Source organism: Pogoniulus pusillus, chromosome 20 (genome assembly GCF_015220805.1).
Source record: "Pogoniulus pusillus isolate bPogPus1 chromosome 20, bPogPus1.pri, whole genome shotgun sequence".
Lineage (NCBI taxonomy): Eukaryota > Metazoa > Chordata > Aves > Piciformes > Lybiidae > Pogoniulus > Pogoniulus pusillus.
Genome location: NC_087283.1, coordinates 7,659,185 through 7,677,947, shown reverse-complemented (window position 1 = coordinate 7,677,947; position 18,763 = coordinate 7,659,185). Strand labels below are relative to the sequence as shown.

Sequence of the window (18,763 nt, the reverse complement as noted above, 5' to 3'; positions counted from 1 at the left end):
ATCTGCTTCCCTCGCCATAGCCCAGGCTTGTCACACTCTAGTTCCTGTTGTGCCACCTTGAGGGAAAACATCTCTGGTGCATGAGTAGAATTTACTGTTTGCTGCTCCCCAGAAATCCAAATACTCTGCTTTCATCTTGGGTTTTTCCCAGGCTCCTGGTTAGAAGGAACATCCACTGGCCCTGATTATAAAAGCAAAGAACAAAGATTTGGGCAATGATTCCTTTCCATCTTAGAATCACAACAACATGCAATGGCAGGGACTGGAAGTGACCTCTGGAGATCATCTAGTCCAACCCCCCCTTGATAACACAGGTGTGCCTACAGGAGGTTACACAGGAACACCTCCAAGTGGGTTTTGAAAGTCTCCAGAGAAGGAGACTCCACAACCTCTTTGGGCAGTCTGCTCCAGTGCTCTGTCACCCTCAAAGTTGTTTTTCCTTAAGTTCAAGTGAAACCTCCTATGTTCTAGTTTGTATCTGCTGTCCCTTGTCCTAGCACTGGCCACTGCTGAGAAGAGTCACTACTACTGATAAAGACCAGGTGAAATCCTTAGGGTTGTCACCAGGAAGGAAGGAGGAATTCTATTTCTTGCCTTCTCTTTGCACAGCCCCCGCTGCTTAATTTAGCAGATTTGTCTGGTGGGGCAGCTCAGGCTGAGTGAAATGAACTCCACCACCACTTCTATGTCTCAGAAGCTGTCAGTATGTGGCTTTTCATTCATTTATTTATTTAATTTTGCACAGCTTCTTGCTTGTTTGCCTACATAGAATGACATAAAGATGGAGAAAATAATAGGAAGAGGACTTACCTCTGTAGCCTCACCATCAAAAAGTCTCTTTTCTATTTATCTTTAAAGGATGCTAAGTGATCCTGTAAATCCTTTTGTTATAGAGAGGCAATGAATGCTGACCTGACAACATCTCTAGGTAAAACTGTAGCCTGTGTAGACAGCGTGAGATGGGAGAAGTGAACTGCTTCCTCTGGAAACATATCTCTGCCATGCAGTGGGCAAAAAGAAACTGTCAGTCTCCAGAGAACATTCTATGGACTGTCCTAACCTCATAAGCTTCTTCACTGTTCATGAAACCATGGAGCAGCTTCCTCAAAGTAACCAAAACACTTCTTCACCATACAGTTTAATGGAACTCTGAACTAGGCATGTCCAGCATTTCAGTGTCACCTGCAGATGATGCCTGAGGCCCCACAATGTTTTTTCACAGAGGCTGTTAGCCAGCTACATCAACAGAGAATATATTTGCCTGCATTACCATGGAAACAAGTGGACATAAAAACATAATCTTGCAGTGTTCACTGATCAGATTGCTCTTTTGAAAGCCGAGACACTCAGCCCATCTCACACCTCACAGCGGGAGGTAGGAGTTATGTACGCTGTCATCATCTCCCACAAAATCAGGCCACATGGCCATTGCCAGAGTAGTTCCTCATCCCAAGGATAACTTCACTGCCAGACTGAAGAGCTATGCTGACACCTAGTGCTAGCCGAAGTCTTCTCAAGGCCCAGAGAAATCCTTTCCAAAGCCACACAACCCACTGCTAATCCCTCCTTGGCTAAACTACAGGTAGTTTCTCTTTCTGTGACTCCTCTGGATGGTTTCAGGCGAGAAAGGAAGCAATGCAGAAGGACTTCGGCTCATCCCTGAGGAGCCGGTAGAGCAAGACTGGTGTGGGTGGAGCTAGTGGATGGTGCAGTCTTGCCTGGTTCAGCAGCCCAGCCTCTCAGCACCAGGCTCCTCTTTCAGCTCCGGTATCCAAGCTTAAACTGGCCTCTGGCTTGGTTTACTTTTCCACCCTTGGAGCAAGCGTTAGCCTCCTGCAGAGCTGTCTAAGTAGCTGCATGTTCAGAACAAACCACTGGGCTGGCAGATGAAATCCATCCGGCAGTGAGCCACAGCTCTAAATCAACAAGGCAAATGCCTGGTCAAATAAAAGAGCCACCTTCTACTTAGGTTACCATCACTGTTACCTTTACAGTGCTGTCCATCAGCTCCTCTTTGAGCAACAGAAATGAAGGTGCTAAGAACTGAGCGAGCATCTGACCTACAAAGGCGGCTCCTCTGTAAAGATGCTGGTGGAAGATGTGTTTTGCAGATCTGTCACCTCCCTTCCAGTGGACAAAATGACTTTTGTATCCCTGCCTTTTTTCCTGGTCTCTTCCAACAACTTACATTTAAAAGATATGTCATTTTCTTCATGTTTGAAGCCAAGTGTATGTCAAGAACACACAAATGAAACCAAGCAGGGTTGCAAAATATACTGATCACTTTTTATTGAGCACCAAAGAGGCAGAACCTGCACACATCTCAGCACCAGAAGCACCAACTGGGGAGGCTCTGCCTGGGGCTGCTGCAAGGCAGAGCAGTTCCATTAGCAGCAGCAGCAGCACCCAAGGAATGGGAAGGCCAGGAGCGTTGCTAGCACACAGTGATGCACATGATGTTTGCTATAGCACCAAACATGCTCTCAAGTGTACAAGGAAACGTTAAAAACAAACTGCATTAGTGATTTCCTGCTGTGCTTCATGAGACTGTTGCTAAACCATTTGTCTAGAGAGAGAAGACAAACTGAGGACAACTCATTTGGTCTGTGTTTTCTTTTCAGCTTTGATGGATGTCAGTATTAAAAACACAGCATGCAGACAAGTCTCTCCTGTGGTTTCTGTTTCTGAGTTTGACAATTGGTAACTTGAAAAGAAGTAACTTGACCAAAAAACCCCAAGCACTGTAGCACCGTGAGGAAGGGTGATGCCTTTGATAACACCCAGTAAACAGAAATGCATCAACAAAATAGTGATTTGTTAATTTTCTCTTTAAAAAAATTCCTCTCTCAAGTAGTATCTTCAGCAGCTCATCCAGCAGGCTGGTTAGGTATGTGCTTCTGTAGGTCCAAAAAAGTGGCCACTGAAGTGAATGTGTCCACTCAAATTAAGCATGTTTTTGATGTTTTACAAGGCTAGATTGAGATCTGAAGTTTTAGTTTAGCTGATTTGTAAGTTCTCAACACAAGTTTTTCGACTAGATCCTCGCAGGTTTTTAGGTTCTGAATTTTACGTTCTGAAATGGGACAATTTGACATTCACTGTCTGAGGTTTAGCAGCAACCACTGGAGGGTTTTGCTCATTTCATCAGAAGTTAACTTTTCTGCAAACAGTAATGCTGAAAAAAAAAAATTCAATCCATTGCACTGAGGAGTTCCTAGGAGCAAAGCTGCACGAAGACTTTCATTAGGAGCTGCGTTGCTTTAAGTTGTCAGGTAATGTCAGTGGCCAAGCTGCAAGTTTCTGGCCTAAACTCAGACTGGGACAATAAAATATGGATGGGCTCCTGTCTCTCAGCAGGAGTTAAGGTATCATTGTATGAAGTTGTATATGATAAGGTTCTAGAAATAGATCTGTCCAAATGTGGTGTTGCATTTAACACCTACAGCTTGTAATAAAGGCACAAAGTGAATGGAGTTCAACAAATGAAGGTATTCAGGAAAGTGTGGAGCCACTCATCTGTTCCTTTGCTCTTCAAAGCATTGAGGAGTGTGCCTGTTCATGATAGGAAACAGAAGAGCAGTTTGGCATCTTTCATCTTCCCAGCTGCAAATGTCACATGCAAAGTATCAAGTGTTTTACAGGCATCTTAGCTTTGGCTTAATCCATTTGGTGAGTGGAAGAAAATAATCCCATGGCTTGTGTCTGGAAGCAGGCAGTTGGAGCTGTGAATGGGGTATTTTTATACACCACTGCTACTCTGCGCACCAAAAATGCTAATTGTATGCATGCAGATGCACTAAACAAGGGAGCAAACGTGGCTCCTTTTGCCTAGCAAAATGCAATGCAACTGTCCCTTTAGGACTGCCACAACAAAGGGAAACATTCAAAGAAAAGGTGTTTTCTATCTCATAATGCTAAACAGCTAAAAGAAGCTGTAAGGCCCAAATACAAATCAGGACATTAAGGATTTATGGAAGCCAACATAAAGGTACAGGCCTTCTAAAGAGCAGCTGCCCATCTGCCAGACAATCCTTCTAATCACAAACATTTATTCTGATTTTTCTTTTCTAAAACATGCAAGAAATATTTCAGATTTCAGACCTCTTGCTGAGGTTTTGCAGGTACAGAAAGGTAAGATGTTAATGTTGTGAGTATGAACTGTGCTGGCTGAAAACAACAGCTCAAGAAGACTGGCACACATGTGTCTGCTTAGATACTATAGAAAAATCTCTTGCGCCATCAGCTCTCAGTCTGCAGCTCACCAGACTGAGAAGCTGAAGAAAAGTAACCTTAAAAAAACATAAAACCTGTTTTGCTTCTAGCTCAGAGTTGCTCAAATTCTTAAGATTTCAGGTTTAGGCTTGTTGACTGAATGTCAAACGTGGTGAATCCTGGGTAGAAATACGAAAAGAAGACACCTGTGGATTCCTTCAGATTTTCAGATTATGGGAAGTCCTATTTAAAGTAGCTGTTAAGATGGGCAGACACTGGATTGGATCCAGAGAGCCCCTTTAGTTTTACAGTCTTGCCTATTTTAATGCAACTTAGATATGATATTTAGGAACAATTTTGACGTCACTTTTGTAACACTGAGTTGTGTTCTGAGTCCTGAAATCTGAATCAGTCACACAAGATGCACATAAAGGGCAGGCTCTGTTCCAGCAGCCTGATAATGGTGCTATGGCTTACAAGGATCTGCTTGAAGGTATTTGCATTTCATTGGTAGAAGGGCAGCTCATAAACGATGTGGTTTCTTCCAGGGGGATCACATTTCTCTTGATAGGCTTAAAATCTAGACCCATCCTGTTCCTTGAATGGCAAAGTGTTTTTAACAGTGATGGGCAGGGGTCAGGGTAACGCTGGAGATGTGCTCTTGACAGTTTGGCAACAGAGTTCTTCCGAAATAGAAAACTGTTGGGTAAAGCATTCCTTGACAGCTGCTTAACAGAGTGGTCCAGCTGGGTGAAAATCAAACACACACACAAAAAAAGGAATTAAAATATTTATCCTTCCTAGGATGTTTGCACAGAACTTGTCCTTATGTAGCTGTGTAATCTTAACAGCCAGCCTGACGTAGGTACACAAAAGACACACTGAGCTGCTTTGTTTTTTTAACTGCCAGTTAAGCTCAAGTTAGTTTTAAAGAGAAGATGAAAGTGTTGAGAAAACTATCTTGGGACAGAACCTTTGGTATAATAAACATTTTCACTCTTGCCTAATTCAAAGCTTGATAAAACTGATTGGAGCTTTTAGAGCTGGCTTCTCTCTGGCTAGATACACTTACATTTACTCACGAGTGGGTCCCACTGCTCAACTGTTCACACACATGAAGTTACGCCACATAAAATCACCCATGTGCCCAAGGGTTTGCGAGACTGACCCTTACTGCAAACAGTCCATCACAAAGAGCTTGTTAATTTGTCTGTCAGGAGCAGTTATATAGAATCACAGAATGCTTTAGGTTGGAAGGGACCTCAAAGATCATCCAGTTCCAACCTCCCTCCCCCCCAACATAGGACACTTCCCACTAGTACAGATTGCTCAAGGCCTCATCCAACCTAGTCTTGAACACCTCCAGGGAGGGAGCATCCACAACCTCCCTGGGCAACCTGTGACAGTGTTTCATCATCCTCACTGGAAAGAACTTCTTCCTATATCTGTAGTAGAAGATCTACCTAAACAGAAATGTAAAATCTTAAGGCACACACAAAGCTTTTCAGCATTTTGTTGTCATCCTGAGAATCACTCCATCCTCTAAACACCCACAAAACAACAGTTCTTCAAAGAAATCAGGTGCATCTTGTGAAATCAGAATAAAAAGTGAGAGTGGGATAGGAAGAGCTGAGAACACACAATCCTCAATGTCTTGTGTTCTCAAGGTATTTTTACAACACTGTTATTTGTTGGTGTGTTTCATGGAGCCTGAGCTACACACCTGTACATAGTTTGAAGGTGCTGTCCCCACACTGGTGTTTTGAGTTAATTTCACATTCAAACAACAACTTCTTTAAATGTTTGCATACTAAGTGCCAATTATTTCCACTCACCTTTCCCTTTATTCACAGGACACTTACCCAGGCACACCTTTGATTAGCCTAAATGCTTCTGCTGGTTTTTCACGTAGCCGACCGCATTGTTGGAACTGCTCCCTGTAAAACAAATACCAGCAAAGTTGGGTTTTAAACTAGTTTGTGATAAAAGTGTGCTTAAGATTCTTTAAATACTACAGTTTTACTGCTCTCATTATTTAGCAGTTCTCAGGGGGAGCTTCAGTATCTCACTAGACAGAGGAAAGGAAATTCTTTCCTAGTTTTATCAGCTAAACTTGGCTGTTCATAAATCTTATCATATCAAAGATAGTGTCTAGTTATATCTGAATATCACTTTCAGCCTGTTTGATCTGCCTGTTTCCCTCCAGATCCTCTGCTTAACAGAAACCATGAGAGAATCTTCCATTCTGGAAGATCCTCCTGCTTCCTTTGAGACATGTATCAATCAATTTGTGCAAGCGCCTGACACCTCTTTGGGTTGCAGTTAGCAACAAGGAAGTGATCCACTGGGCTCTAGTCATCTCTTATCACATACCACAGTACAAGCTCTTGGCAAAAGACTCTGCTTTTGACAGACTTCTGTGTGCATCTGGAAGGAGTCCTGGGCCATGAGCAAAGCTCCAAAAATATGTTTTAAAACAACAAAAGGTAACTGCATTGGGTGTTCTTCACCACTTGGGTGAGACCCCCTGGCAGAAGGCTGCACTGTTTAAGATGTTGTGCCATAGCTGGATATACTGATTCCTAAGAGTCCCTAGTCAGGCCACTGCAGATCTCAAAATATCTTTTGACCAAGACACAGAGAGTTGAGGTTGAAGATTCTCCTTTTGCTATGTGCAGACCTTCATTTCATGAGCTGCTGATTCCGTGTAAGCATAACAACAGTAAACATTTCATGGCAGCAGCTTACCAAAATACTCCTTGTAATACTTATGCCTCAGGTTGCGTCCATCTGAAAGAGAAGGTAGGAATGAGATCATATCCAGACAGCCTTCATTAATTGTGTTAAACTCCAGCCTTCTGTGTACAGCACAGAGGATCCATAGATCTGGAAACCATAACCTCACAAACAGGATAATAAAAGACCTCTGTAGCTGAAGAAGTGTAGGCTGCTATAAACCTCTTATAAGAACTGTTTAAGTTATTGAACTGTGTGGGTGTAACTCGCTTTTGCTGAGAGTGGTTAGCTGCTGACCACTAGCATGTTATGTTCTTTTCAGTAGCACTGAGGCAAGGAGTCATAGCTTTCCTCAAATGAAAGAAAAGATAGGTAAAATTTCAGACCATCTCTTAGTGTTTCACATGATTAAAGCTCACCAGCTAGGTTTTTGTGCTCACCATTTCTATGTTTGTTTAAGCTCTTAGAAGCAGCTCATGTCTAAGAGACATACAGCTATACATTACTTCAGTTATTATGGGTGTTATTAATAGCAAAATGTTACAAAAGACATGGTCAAAAAGCTCTGGGAAACATCTTAGTCTTTTGTGGAAGAAGTTCAAACGTTTGTGTTGCTGATTCTTCTCTCTTTTACAGTGACCAAATGGCAAAACTGCCTTGTGTTTCTATACTAAGATGATTTGTAACCCAGTGCACACATACATATCCTGTTATTCAATGGTGTCACACATGTGTAGACATGTTATGAAAAGCTTTCCTGGAAAACAGGTTGGCTTGTGTAAGTTCTTTCATTGGACAAATGTGTCAGCAGAATAAAGGGAACAATGTTTTAGATGCAGAAAGCCAAGACAGAAGTTGAAACTGGAATTTGAAGCTCAGCTTTTGTGGTTAACTGTGTGGTAATATTTAATGTTTCTATTTTTGTGCTGTGTAATAGTGGCACATGCAGCTTACTGCCTGCTCTGCTTACACAATCCCAGAGGATGCTGGCATACAGAGCCAAAAAGTGTGTCCCTTGCTTTGAGTATGTCACAGAGCCAATGCCAATGGCAACTGAGAAGTGAGATAGCTGTAGGCTGGTGACTGTGTCCCAGCCCAGCTGTCAGACACTGCCCTGGGGCCTTAGGCTGTGCAGAAAACCTAGGAAACCTCTGAGAGCAGAGGTGCCACCAGATCGCCTTCAAAGCCAGTGAGAGAGAGTGCACTGTCCCTTACAGGGGTTTGCACAACAGAACAAGAAAGGAGGGGAGATTTCCAGTCAGCTGACCTGGATTTCCACGGAGCTTGATGCATTGGCCTCGGTTAGGGATTCCTTCAGCTGTGTTACCCGGGTTGATGATGTGGCATTCATAGCCTGTGGGGCAATGCAGAGGCTCATCTCCATCCTCAGTGGTACTGCAGGCTTCAGCTGCAAAAGAAGCCCACAGGTCATAAATCATCACTGTAACACCCACAGGTTACCAAAATATGACAACACAGACACCTGTCCTCCCAGACAAGATCTCAGACCACTTCCCATGCAAACGGACCAGAAGCTAACACCTCCAAAGAAGCCTGGGTAGAGTGGGTGATCCAGTTCACACCTTGCACAAAGCCTGATGTGTCTATACACGACCAGGGAATCGGTGAAACACGAGCAGGAAACCAGCAGTTTGCTGATTTGTTCTTTGCTCCATGCCTAGTGATGAATTCAAGCCTCAGATGTGACTCACTATGGAGTACCATGCCTGGCTACAGGCAGGCTTTAACCACCCTGATCTGGGATATCCTGCAAGTGCAGAGCAGAGTAAGAAAGTAAAGCAGGACTCACAGGCAGTGTTTGTATCCATTAAAGGTACAGATTATGCTGGGACACTCCACCCTTTCATTTGCTAGGACTTTAATTTCAAGGAGCTCTGCTGTAATACTGAAGCCATGACTGATGGTTCTTATTTCACTAATTACTGCCTCAAGCTGAGATGAAGGTGTTAAGATAAGAACAAATAATATAAGCATGACAAAGATGGATGAGGAAGAACCTATTTTATCTTATTTCTGGCAGTGCAACTCCAATGAGTTGGAGGCAGAATTCTCTCTTGAAGAACTGGGATTGTCCATAATAGATGAGAGTCAAAGTTTGGCAAGTTTGATACCATCTGTGCAAAACCAAAGAGGGTAATTTCTTGATACTGCCTGTGCCTGACTAACACTGATCAAAATCTGGAACAGCTTCTCCACGAAGAAATGAAGAACTTCAGGAACACATACATCTGGGAATGTCTTGTAGAAGAAAACTTTGCTTCCCATTTTCATGCTCTATCCTTGGTTCAATTTGAGGTATTAACAAAATTTAATTAAAAGGCCTTTTCCTATGGAATTAGCTTGGGAAAGACAATCTTATAAGCAGTCTCCAAGTTTAGATGCTCCCAGTCAGCTCCACACCAGTTTGACACAACTCTGCAGAATTTTGCAGGGGCTCTCATTCAAAGCAGCCTTCCAGCTCAGCAGCCACATCCCCAGCCCAAGGCATCTGTGCAGTGTAGCACTTTGGGATTAAAGGCTCTCTTAATCCAAATCTGCTCTGCTCAAAGTCTATCAGGAAGCTGGCAGAAAATATGTGCATGCTGACAAGGCTTTTTTCTGAAAAAACAAGATAAATTTCTACTTACTTCAAGACTGGATACCAATCCAGTTCCCTAGTGCTCTGCTGGATAAGCCATACACATTAAAAGTAACTGATTTACTGCACTAGAAACTAACCCCCAGCACCACAAAGCATTATTCCTGAGGAAACTCCAGACAAAGAGCAGCAACCTCAATATCCCGACATCTGTGGCAAGCCCTGTGTACGATGAATACATTATGTAGTGCCTTTGCACAATTGCTGATATCACAGAGAAGATGTGAAGTAAAACATACTGTACCTTGTAAGACCTCCTCTGGGCCATCCAAAAGCCACCCATTTCCTCCCAGCCAGCGGGGTTTGGGCTGAACCAACCAGTCTAAAACTGCAAAAGACAGAAACAAGAACCCACAAAGTTCAAGGTGGAGAAGCCATAGGGCACATCACTATGGAGATGTCACAGATTTCCTCTAACAGCAGTGATGAGGCTGACAGGCTCCTGAAGAATGGTTTGGGGTTTTCAGCAAGGTACTGCTAGTCATGCTCTTGTTATCCTAGGAGCAATAGAGCTGTGGGTGTTATCCAGGGCCACAAGATCCTGGCGTCATACAGGCCAAAGCAGCTATCGCTTCCCATCCTCCACTCCCATGGCGTGCAACAGAGGAGGTGGCTGCCTTGCTTCTGTGAGCACTAACCCAGATTGGGATTGCTTCTTTTTCTGAATGTGTAATCCCAGGAGAAGAACTGGCCTGGGATGATTTCTACTATGCATGCTGGTGCACACCACCAGCTGGCGTTACAAAAATTGCCCCTTCAGCAATCACCCCAAAAATCGGTAGTGTGCAACTGAAGCTTTATCCTCAACTGACACTCAAAGTATACCTCCCACACAAGACCAAATCGCTTGGTATTGATGACCATCATTTCTGCATGCTTCTCTAACAGTTTGGTTACTTGAGTCCACCCTACCTGGCGGTGGCTGCACCGACTCCAGGCAGGCGTAGATGCAGCCGTTGTAGCAGCAGCGCTTGTGCCTCTCGCACTCGGAATCCGAGCGGCAGCTGGGCACCTCGCAGGCTCGGTCAGGCAGCGTCTGCGGGGGCGGGGGGCACCGGTCGTTCTTCTGGTAGTGGGAACTGTGAGAATGAAGAGGGTACTCATAATCCTTGCAAAGAAAAGAAAAGGAAACAAAGGTTTGGCATAAGGTGAATACCAAACATCCCAGCACTTGAAACAGAAGAGGGATTTGTCAACAGTGGTTTTCAAGTATTGAAGTATGAGAGAGGAGAATTAACTGTTGAGCTGCCCCAGCCCCATCTCCAGCACACTGATGAGAGCTGCATGACCACCTTAGCATGTTGCTTTGGAAACACCAAATCACCAAATTATTGTGTGGAACCCATTTTATAATTAAGCTTATTGTAATGACACTGTGAAGGCAAAAAATTAAACCCTTGAAGTCATTTATACTGGTCTGGGAAAGAGACAGAAAGAGTTCAGGTATCCTCGTGATGGTTCCACCAAAACACTTTGATAGAAAAGTAGTAGAGTTAATCACACTGTACTGTTTTGAGGCAATGTCTCCAAATAAGATCTAAAAGTCATGTTCCAGTTAGCACCTCTCTCATTAGTAGACTCCTTCTACCTTCATCATCTTCTTCTGGATCAGAACTTACAAGGCAGTGTTTTGTTCTTACCCACTGTGGGGTCCTGGGTTGTTAAATTAGAGACTGTTCCTCAAATCTGGGATGATTTGGGTGAGATCTGTGTGGGTGGTGTCAGTTTAACCCCATAGAAAACAAGGCTGTGTTTGACTACAGCAGAAGGGAGCCCAGCTGTTCATTGTGCACCAAAAGGACAAGGGAGATTTAAAGTGGATTAATAGGCACAGGAGTTTACCAGAAACATTTATAAGAGGCAGCATTCAGATATTATTCATGCTGGTGGCATTTTAGCAAGAGGTCAGATCCTTCCAAGTGAGAGGTGAATCACCTAGACCCACTCCTTTCTCACCTATGGCTGAACTACTCATCTGAGGGCTTGAGCTCAGCTCCCCTGAGCAGCATGAAGTACTCAGAAAGGGCAATCGTTTCTCAGATTGTATTAACAGGCATTAACAAGATCTAACCAAATGATGGATTCTGGATTTGCATTTGTAAAGCCAGAGGGATGAAGTGAGCAATGCCATGCACTTACCAGCAGGCTGTTGAGATTTAAAGTTCTACATATACTTGGCCTGATCACTGCTGGGTTATGAAATCAGTGACAGGCAACTGGGGATGTTTTTCCAAGAAACAACATGGTGCAATTGTCCCTGAGGGGTATCTAGGTTTCACCACCAAGCTGTGGAGAAATGTGAGGTGAGACTAACATCCCTCTTGATCTACATGCTGCTACAGCCTTACTGCTGGAACCTGCCAAAGGCTTCTGCGAAGCGTGTGTGCTTTTGCGAAACAGCGTGTCCCCACATAGCCCGTTCAACAAGTGCCCTAGGACAAGCCCCAGGAGCTCCACTGCCCTGGGGACTGACTGCTGGCCCACATGGCCTCTGCTGCTACGTGTGACTGAGCAGCAATCAGTTATGGCAACAGTGAATCCAGGGTAATTTTCAGTCCCTTAGGATAGTTGCTAATGCAGAGGATGAGAGCAATCCCAAGGGCTACCCAAAGAAATAAGGATGCACATTTTTGGTAGTGCTGATGGGAGAAATTTTACTTCCATATTGCACATAGTGCAGAATGGTATGGACAAGGTGGTGGTTTTCACACCAAAGCTGATCTCTGTTCATTGAGCTATAGCCAGGGGCAAATGCAGAGCAGCCAAGTTTCTCTACTGCCTGGTTACAGAGCGATTGAGTGTTAGCCAGTGTAGAACTACAGAGAGAAAATCAGGATGATCAGAAGTTTTAATCTCTGCTGTAAGGTGTGTGCTAAAGAAAATCCATATCCTGGTTATATCTAGAATAATCAGGGGTTGGAAGGGACCACAAGGATCACCTAGTTCCCACCTCCCTGCCTGTGGCCAGGGACACTTCACACTAGATCAGGCTGTCTAGAGCCTCATCCAGCCTGGCCTTAAACACTTCCAGGGATGGGATTCCACCACCTCCCTGAGCAACCCGTGAGTCTCATCACCCTCATGGTGATGAACTTCTTCCTAATAGTCAGTCTGAATCTATCCATTTCTAGCTTTGTTCCATTCCCCCTACTCCTATTGCTACCTGACATCCTAAAAAGTCCCTCCCCAGCTTTCTTGTAAGCCTCCTTAAGATACTGAAAGGTCACAATAGGGTCAACTTGGAGCTGACTCCTGTCGAGATTGAACAGCCTCAAATCCCTCAGTCTCTCCTCACAACGTGTGTGTGAGAGAGACAGAGAATTCCTAATATCTCCACAAACACCAGCCTCCTGCCCTGTTTCCAGTATCAACACACGATTTTCTTCTCTATTTTCCTTAGATGTTTCCACTCAGTGAACAAGAAACTGCTTGAAACCTCTTCTGTAAGGTTGTTTTCCCACGAGCTGATAGGCTGTTTGAGCCACCAAGTAGGCTTGACACCAAGTATTTCCCAATTTTTGATATTAAAGTATAAACCAAGGTGTAAAGCATCACATCACTCATTCCTCAGCAGTTGAAAACATCTCAGCTTTGAAACGATGTGCTTGGGAACTGAAGATGTTCAAAGTGCACTTATTATGGCTGTTGTTGGATTTTAAACAGAGGAAATGCTTGGATCAAGGATATGTTTTTGAGATATAAGGGACCATTTAACAATAAATCTAAGCAGTTCCAAACATTTAACAGATCTCCTTGTTGGAGGGAGCACTTATCTGGGAAGGTCACAATTTACTCTTTTATTATTTGAAATGTCAGCTGCAGACTGAAATGTGACCAAAATAATTCTGGTACATGATAAAAAAACAAACAAACAAAACCAACAACAAACTAACATCCCAAAGCCCAAACAATTACTGCAGTTGCTTCACAAATGATTCAGAAACCAAGCAGCCAAAATTGCAGTGAACATTTGGCTCAATGAATGAGATTTCCGTTTGGGAACAATATAACATTTTCAGCCAAATAACTTTGTACCTCATGACCTCTCTGCCCATGGTGTCTGTTCACCTCCTGCTCTGAACTCTTTTCTTTCAAAACTTCATGGTCAACAAAATTTTCTTTGCACATTTGATCTAATAAAACTATTGCCACTGGTTTGTGTATGCATAAACCATGCCAGTGGGAAACAGGATTCCCTCATTCCCAAAATAGCCTGGTTAAGGTTGTCTCTAGGTACAGGTTACAAGGTCTTTTAAAAAGCTCTCCCAGGGGTCAGGGTCTGAGCATAACTCAGATTTATTGTTTTCACAGATTGTGACAACAGCCAAAATTTCTTCCTTTCAGAATATTTTCCAACTCAGGAGGCAAATTGTTTTTTTTTCCCATGGGGACTTCTTAAATAATTTTAATGACAATATCTGCTTTAGAGATGTCCAGAAACAAAGTAAGGGGAAAAGTTCAGAGTTCAGCTGTGGAAATATGTTCAGCAAAGATGGAAGAACCTGAATGCAATCACTCATTCTCACCCCGTATTTTCAATTGTAACAGTAGGATGAAGCCTGCCTCCAAAAAAATCCCAGATATGTTCTGTTATTTGTGCCTGAAACTAGACCCTGGGCTTGTGTCAAAGCACAGTTCCCTGATGATTCATATATTCTGCATGGCCACCCCCAAGATAATGTGTGAGATTTATTCCCAGGCTCTGGTCACCAGTTCTGCCACTGGTAGGTGTTTCCAAACACTGGCCATTAAACACCTTTTCTCTGGCACACAGTCAGGAGGAGCCTAGAGCCCTCTAATATTTCTGTCAAAGACATGGAAAAGCACAGAGCATAAGTCTTGTAAAAGACCAAAGCAGCAGAATTAACATTCTCCTTCCCTTTGCTCTGGATTAGTAGGTTTGGTTTTGGTGTCTGCAGGACTGAAAGATTACTGCAAAATGAGGATGGGCTCCAAGAAGATACACAGTAGTGATGAGAGGACTGGAAAGCAGAGAATACAGATTGAGGCTTGGTTTCAAAAGGGCTCCTCCGCTCACAGGTTGCTCTGAGGGATATGCAGGACAGAAATCTCCTGGGAGGTGTGCTAATCTGGTAGATGAAGAGGGTTGATTTATGACAGCTAGCTGGAGGGTAAATGAACTGCTGGAAGAAAATGACAGCAGCTGTGAGGAATTCTTTGTTTCTGGAAAGCTTTAAAAGAAGGCTGGAATCTTTTCTAAAACACTTGATAGAGTTGACACTGGAACAAAATTAAGACTTCCCAGCTTTTCCCAATAGGTGTGTCTTGATAATGAATTGAAGCCCACTCTCAGGTAGCTCCCACCCTTTGTCCTTTGGGAACAGTCCACAGACTGTGCAGGGACTGCAGAACACCAGCTGCAAACTACTAAGCTTGACAAAGTGCCCCTCTGGCTGTAAAACACATGGATCTGCTAAAAGCTGGAAGGCCAGCTCCTCCATCCTACCACAGCTGATAGCTTTTTCCTCTCACTGCATTCCCTCTCCTCTTTCCCCTTTCTCTGTTCCCACTTGATCCCTCCTTGCCAACCACCATCCTTTTTCTGATACCTTAATGCACAACTCTTCACCAGCCCTCAAGCCAGCTCCTCATTTTAACACCTGCTCATCATTCTGTGGCCAGCAGTTGGGTGGATACATTCCTCCTTTTGCAGAATAAGAATTTTTGGACTCAGACAACATCTCAGTCAACTCCCTACCCCTGCTGACCTTGCCCATGTCTTTCTGAGGGTCCCACAGGGATGTCTACGGCCCCTCTTCTGTATGTTGCTCCATCTGTTATCCCTCCATCCAAGTGACTCACAAATCAGCTGTTCCACCCACAACCTCTGATTTTTGAACTGTAGGGAACATACAGCACTTGGTAGAAAAGAAAGTATTTCTGAGAAACAAGAGGGGATGCCAAAACAATCTGTCTGTATAAGAGAGGATGGAGAGTGTATGCTTTCTTCCTTACAAGGCTTTGAGGAGAAGTAAAAAGAAAAGCATTTTCTGTTTTCCCTAGATAAGATGTTTCTGTCAATATGAGCAATTCTTGCCAGATCAGTAGCACCTGGATTTGTGGCTGCCAGAAAAAACAGTCCTTTGAAGAATTGTAGGCTGAAAGAAAAGGATATGTCTTCAGGGGAGCAAGTTCTGTGCCTCTATAGGGCACATTATCTGAAGATCAACATGTAAATTCCTGTTCTACTCCTGTCCACCTCTCTGGGTCACTTACTTCAGTGCTCCATTGAATTTGAGCTTCACATTGAAATATGACAGAACAACATACTAGGAAATACAATTTCCAGTGAGTGGTTGTGCAGGAAATGGAGCTCCCCACATCACCATTCTGCAGCTGAAGTGCAAACCAGATGATACCCTGTCCTGGGGGAGTTTACCATGAAGAAAATGCCTTGTGGTAAAGTACAGGGATGTCTTTCAAACACTAACAGAGTATTTTCTGCAAAGCTTCAAGGAGACAAGAGCACCACACTGCAGTTCATTCAGCATAAGCACAAGACCTGGGTCACACAAACCAAATGTAGCTGCCCCCAAACATCCCTCTAGATGTCATGAGGAAACTCTATCCTTTTAAATTAAAAGCTTTTATATGTGGCTGCAGCAAACAGGTGGAGAAACCCCTGTGTGACACAGAGGAGCTGCTTATGTATACACAGTTGCTAGAAGATAGAATCTGACCTGAGCATTAGACAGATTGGCTGGAGCTTCTACCTGAGTGATTGAGGGGCAGAAACCTTGGGTGAGGCTGGCTTCTGAGGGGACTTGAATGGAGCAAGTCAAAATGTCAAATTAATTGTTATTCCTTTCTAAACAGCAGGTCCTGAGAGTCACCCTGAAGTAAATTTTTTTTTTTAATGTCTCCCCTCTGCCTCCCAGTTTCCTCCCAGCCACTTCTAACAGTCTTTCAGCCCAGACGTACCAGAACAATACTCATTACTACTGTTTTCTCTCAGTAATTTGTTGCTGCATCAATTTCAGTTCCTGCACTACTGCTCTTAAGTACCAGGGCAGACTTGGAATAGGAAGGCGAGCTCCATGGTCCATGCAAGTCTGCCTACAGTGGGCAGGAACAGCTGCCAGGATGTGAGGGGAGATTGTGAATATGTCAGGCAAGTTCACAATCAGCTTCTTACACTCCTTAAGGTGGTCAGCATGGTACTGACACTGGGGATCTGGAGGTCTCTGTGCTCCAGTGATTTACAGAACCCTAGGCAATGCTACTATCCTTCTAGTACACATTAGCTCTAGGAGATGGGGGCATTTATGCAAAGGTATCCCAAAAGGCAGTGGAGGAACTGGGCAGGGAACCACCTTCCCTGCTCTAAGCAGTAAATCGTATGAAGCAATAAGTCACATTTTCTGCTATTCATTAAATCTATCCCAGCCACGCAGATGCTGCATTCCCCTTCTGCCCACTCACACTTCCCTTGAAGCTCTAGAACCACGAAGTTTCTAGGAGAAGCAGCACTGGCTGCTGTACCAGCATCTTCTCCCGGTACCAGCCGTGCTGTACCAGTTCCCCGTGGCAGCAGCTAGGTGGCAAAAGTTTCGTGCAGTCTGGGAAACTTAGTGCAACCCTTTTATACTGAGGCAGCCTGCAGATTCAAATGCTTCTCGTTCTAAAACGATGCACACACCTAAAGAAAAGTCCCTGTTCCCGGTGAGCACACCCAGCTCTCCCCAAAATCACCTCACCCCACTTTACTCACATCGTATTTTGCCGTCAGTTTCGGATGCAGAGAACGCTTCCAGAGAGTCCTTGCACAGCCTGAATGCGGCAGCAGAACTAAGACACACAAGGCTGCAGTGAAGATCTTCTTGCAGAGATGCATCTCTGACAGCAGCCTGGAATCCATTCTTCCAAGGAGAGACTAGCTTCTGGGATCCAGACGAGTCGGTTTTGCCAAGGAGGGAGGGAGCCAGGAAGGGAGGGAACGCGAGGGGCTGAGGGCTGGTGAGAGCCGCTGTTCGCTGTTCCCTGCGCAGCTTCTGGGAAGGGAAAAGGGAGGGAGGGAATAAAAAAAAAAAAGAAAAAAAACCAACAACCCACAAGCAGAAGCCAGGAGCTGCTGTTGAACTTCTGTGCTTAAAGTCAGCTCAGGTTCTCAGCTCACATGTTCACACAAAGCACACGCTCTCTTTGAATGATAGATGGGAAGATTACTTGGAAAGATTATTTTTAGACCTTTGTTCCCAACATCTGGCATCCTCAGAGAGCCCCATTGAAATCCAAAGCGTGGGATCAGATGACAGCTGCTGCAGGGGGAAATAAAGGTCTTGGAGGGGTGGGCTCGGGCAGCTTCTAGCAAACAGCTCACCCAAACTTTCCAAATTACTCGGATCACCCTTTGTGTGCTTCTCACTGTGCTCTGAGTTGTGCTTTTGGATCACGTTTTGACAAAGTGATATTCTTATGAAGATTACTTGAAGGAAATGATTTAAGGACATGATAAGCATGCAGGGACTTTAATTAAACCAAGTTGATGTTAGCTTTCTGCAAGTGATTTCAAAGAAGGGGAAGATATGGCCACTGAGCAAAAAATGCCTGGGTGGGGAATAGGGAAGGAAGGCAGTTTGAAAATGACATGAACAAATGGAAAGTGAGGAAGGGGATGTGAGTCAGCCTCTGCCTGACAATGGGAGTGATGGGGAGACTGGATGTGAGGCAGTAGACACCTGCATGGACATTCAGACACCCAAGTGCCTGAAGGGCAAGAACAGACTATGAAATCAGGCTGAAAGCATCCCAGCATCCTGCCTGGGATGGGAACAGAGGCAGGTGCCAAAAAGAAAGTTTGAGATCAGGGCAGCTACAGAGACCTGCAAGTGCCTGAACCACCATCTCTGGAATTAGGTGCTTAGTGATGTGGTTTAGTCGTGGGCTTCATCACTGCTTGATCCACAGCTTGCTCCTGCATAACATGATGGTTATGCACGGGCAGGGTTTTGGGAAGCAGAGAGGATTTGATGGTGGGGAGACGACACAGCACAGTTGTTTCAGGCATGGATGGAGACGGGGAGTGCTCACTTCTGCTGGAAAGCCTTGCACAGCACAGATTTCATCAGCCCACTCTAGACTGCTAAACCTTCCTCAGCAAAAAGCATGGTTCCAGGTTCCTGACACCAGCTTTGC

The 18,763-nt window shown here is 44.3% G+C and overlaps 1 protein-coding gene across 2 annotated transcripts; it reads right to left on the bottom strand.

Moving 5' to 3' along the window:
• Positions 1 to 52: 52 nt before the first annotated feature.
• On the bottom strand, positions 53 to 17,615 carry WFDC1 (WAP four-disulfide core domain 1). Of its 2 annotated transcripts, none has more exons than XM_064160038.1 (7): positions 17,340 to 17,615; positions 10,520 to 10,715; positions 9,852 to 9,935; positions 8,216 to 8,356; positions 6,961 to 7,002; positions 6,075 to 6,149; positions 53 to 181 (listed from the first exon to the last, which is right to left on the bottom strand). In XM_064160038.1, exons 1-6 carry the CDS (start codon positions 17,484 to 17,486, stop codon positions 6,091 to 6,093), a joined length of 669 nt encoding a protein of 222 aa, XP_064016108.1. In that variant the 5' UTR covers positions 17,487 to 17,615; the 3' UTR covers positions 53 to 181; positions 6,075 to 6,090. The 2 variants fall into 2 exon arrangements, with proteins under 2 accessions (XP_064016108.1, XP_064016107.1); XM_064160037.1 differs by lacking the exon at positions 53 to 181 and adding an exon at positions 2,265 to 4,958.
• Between the last annotated feature and the right edge of the window lie 1,148 nt (positions 17,616 to 18,763).

Bases quoted from the DNA above. Each gene is read 5' to 3' on its own strand.
- WFDC1 (XM_064160038.1), bottom strand. From the start codon at position 17,486: ATGGATTCCAGGCTGCTGTCAGAGATGCATCTCTGCAAGAAGATCTTC. The intron at 10,716-17,339 runs GTGAGTAAAGTG...TTTCTTTGCAAG, and splicing joins AACTGACGGCAAAATACGAT to GATTATGAGTACCCTCTTCA. The intron at 8,357-9,851 runs GTACAGTATGTT...CTTCTTTTGCAG, and splicing joins CCCAGAGGAGGTCTTACAAG to CTGAAGCCTGCAGTACCACT.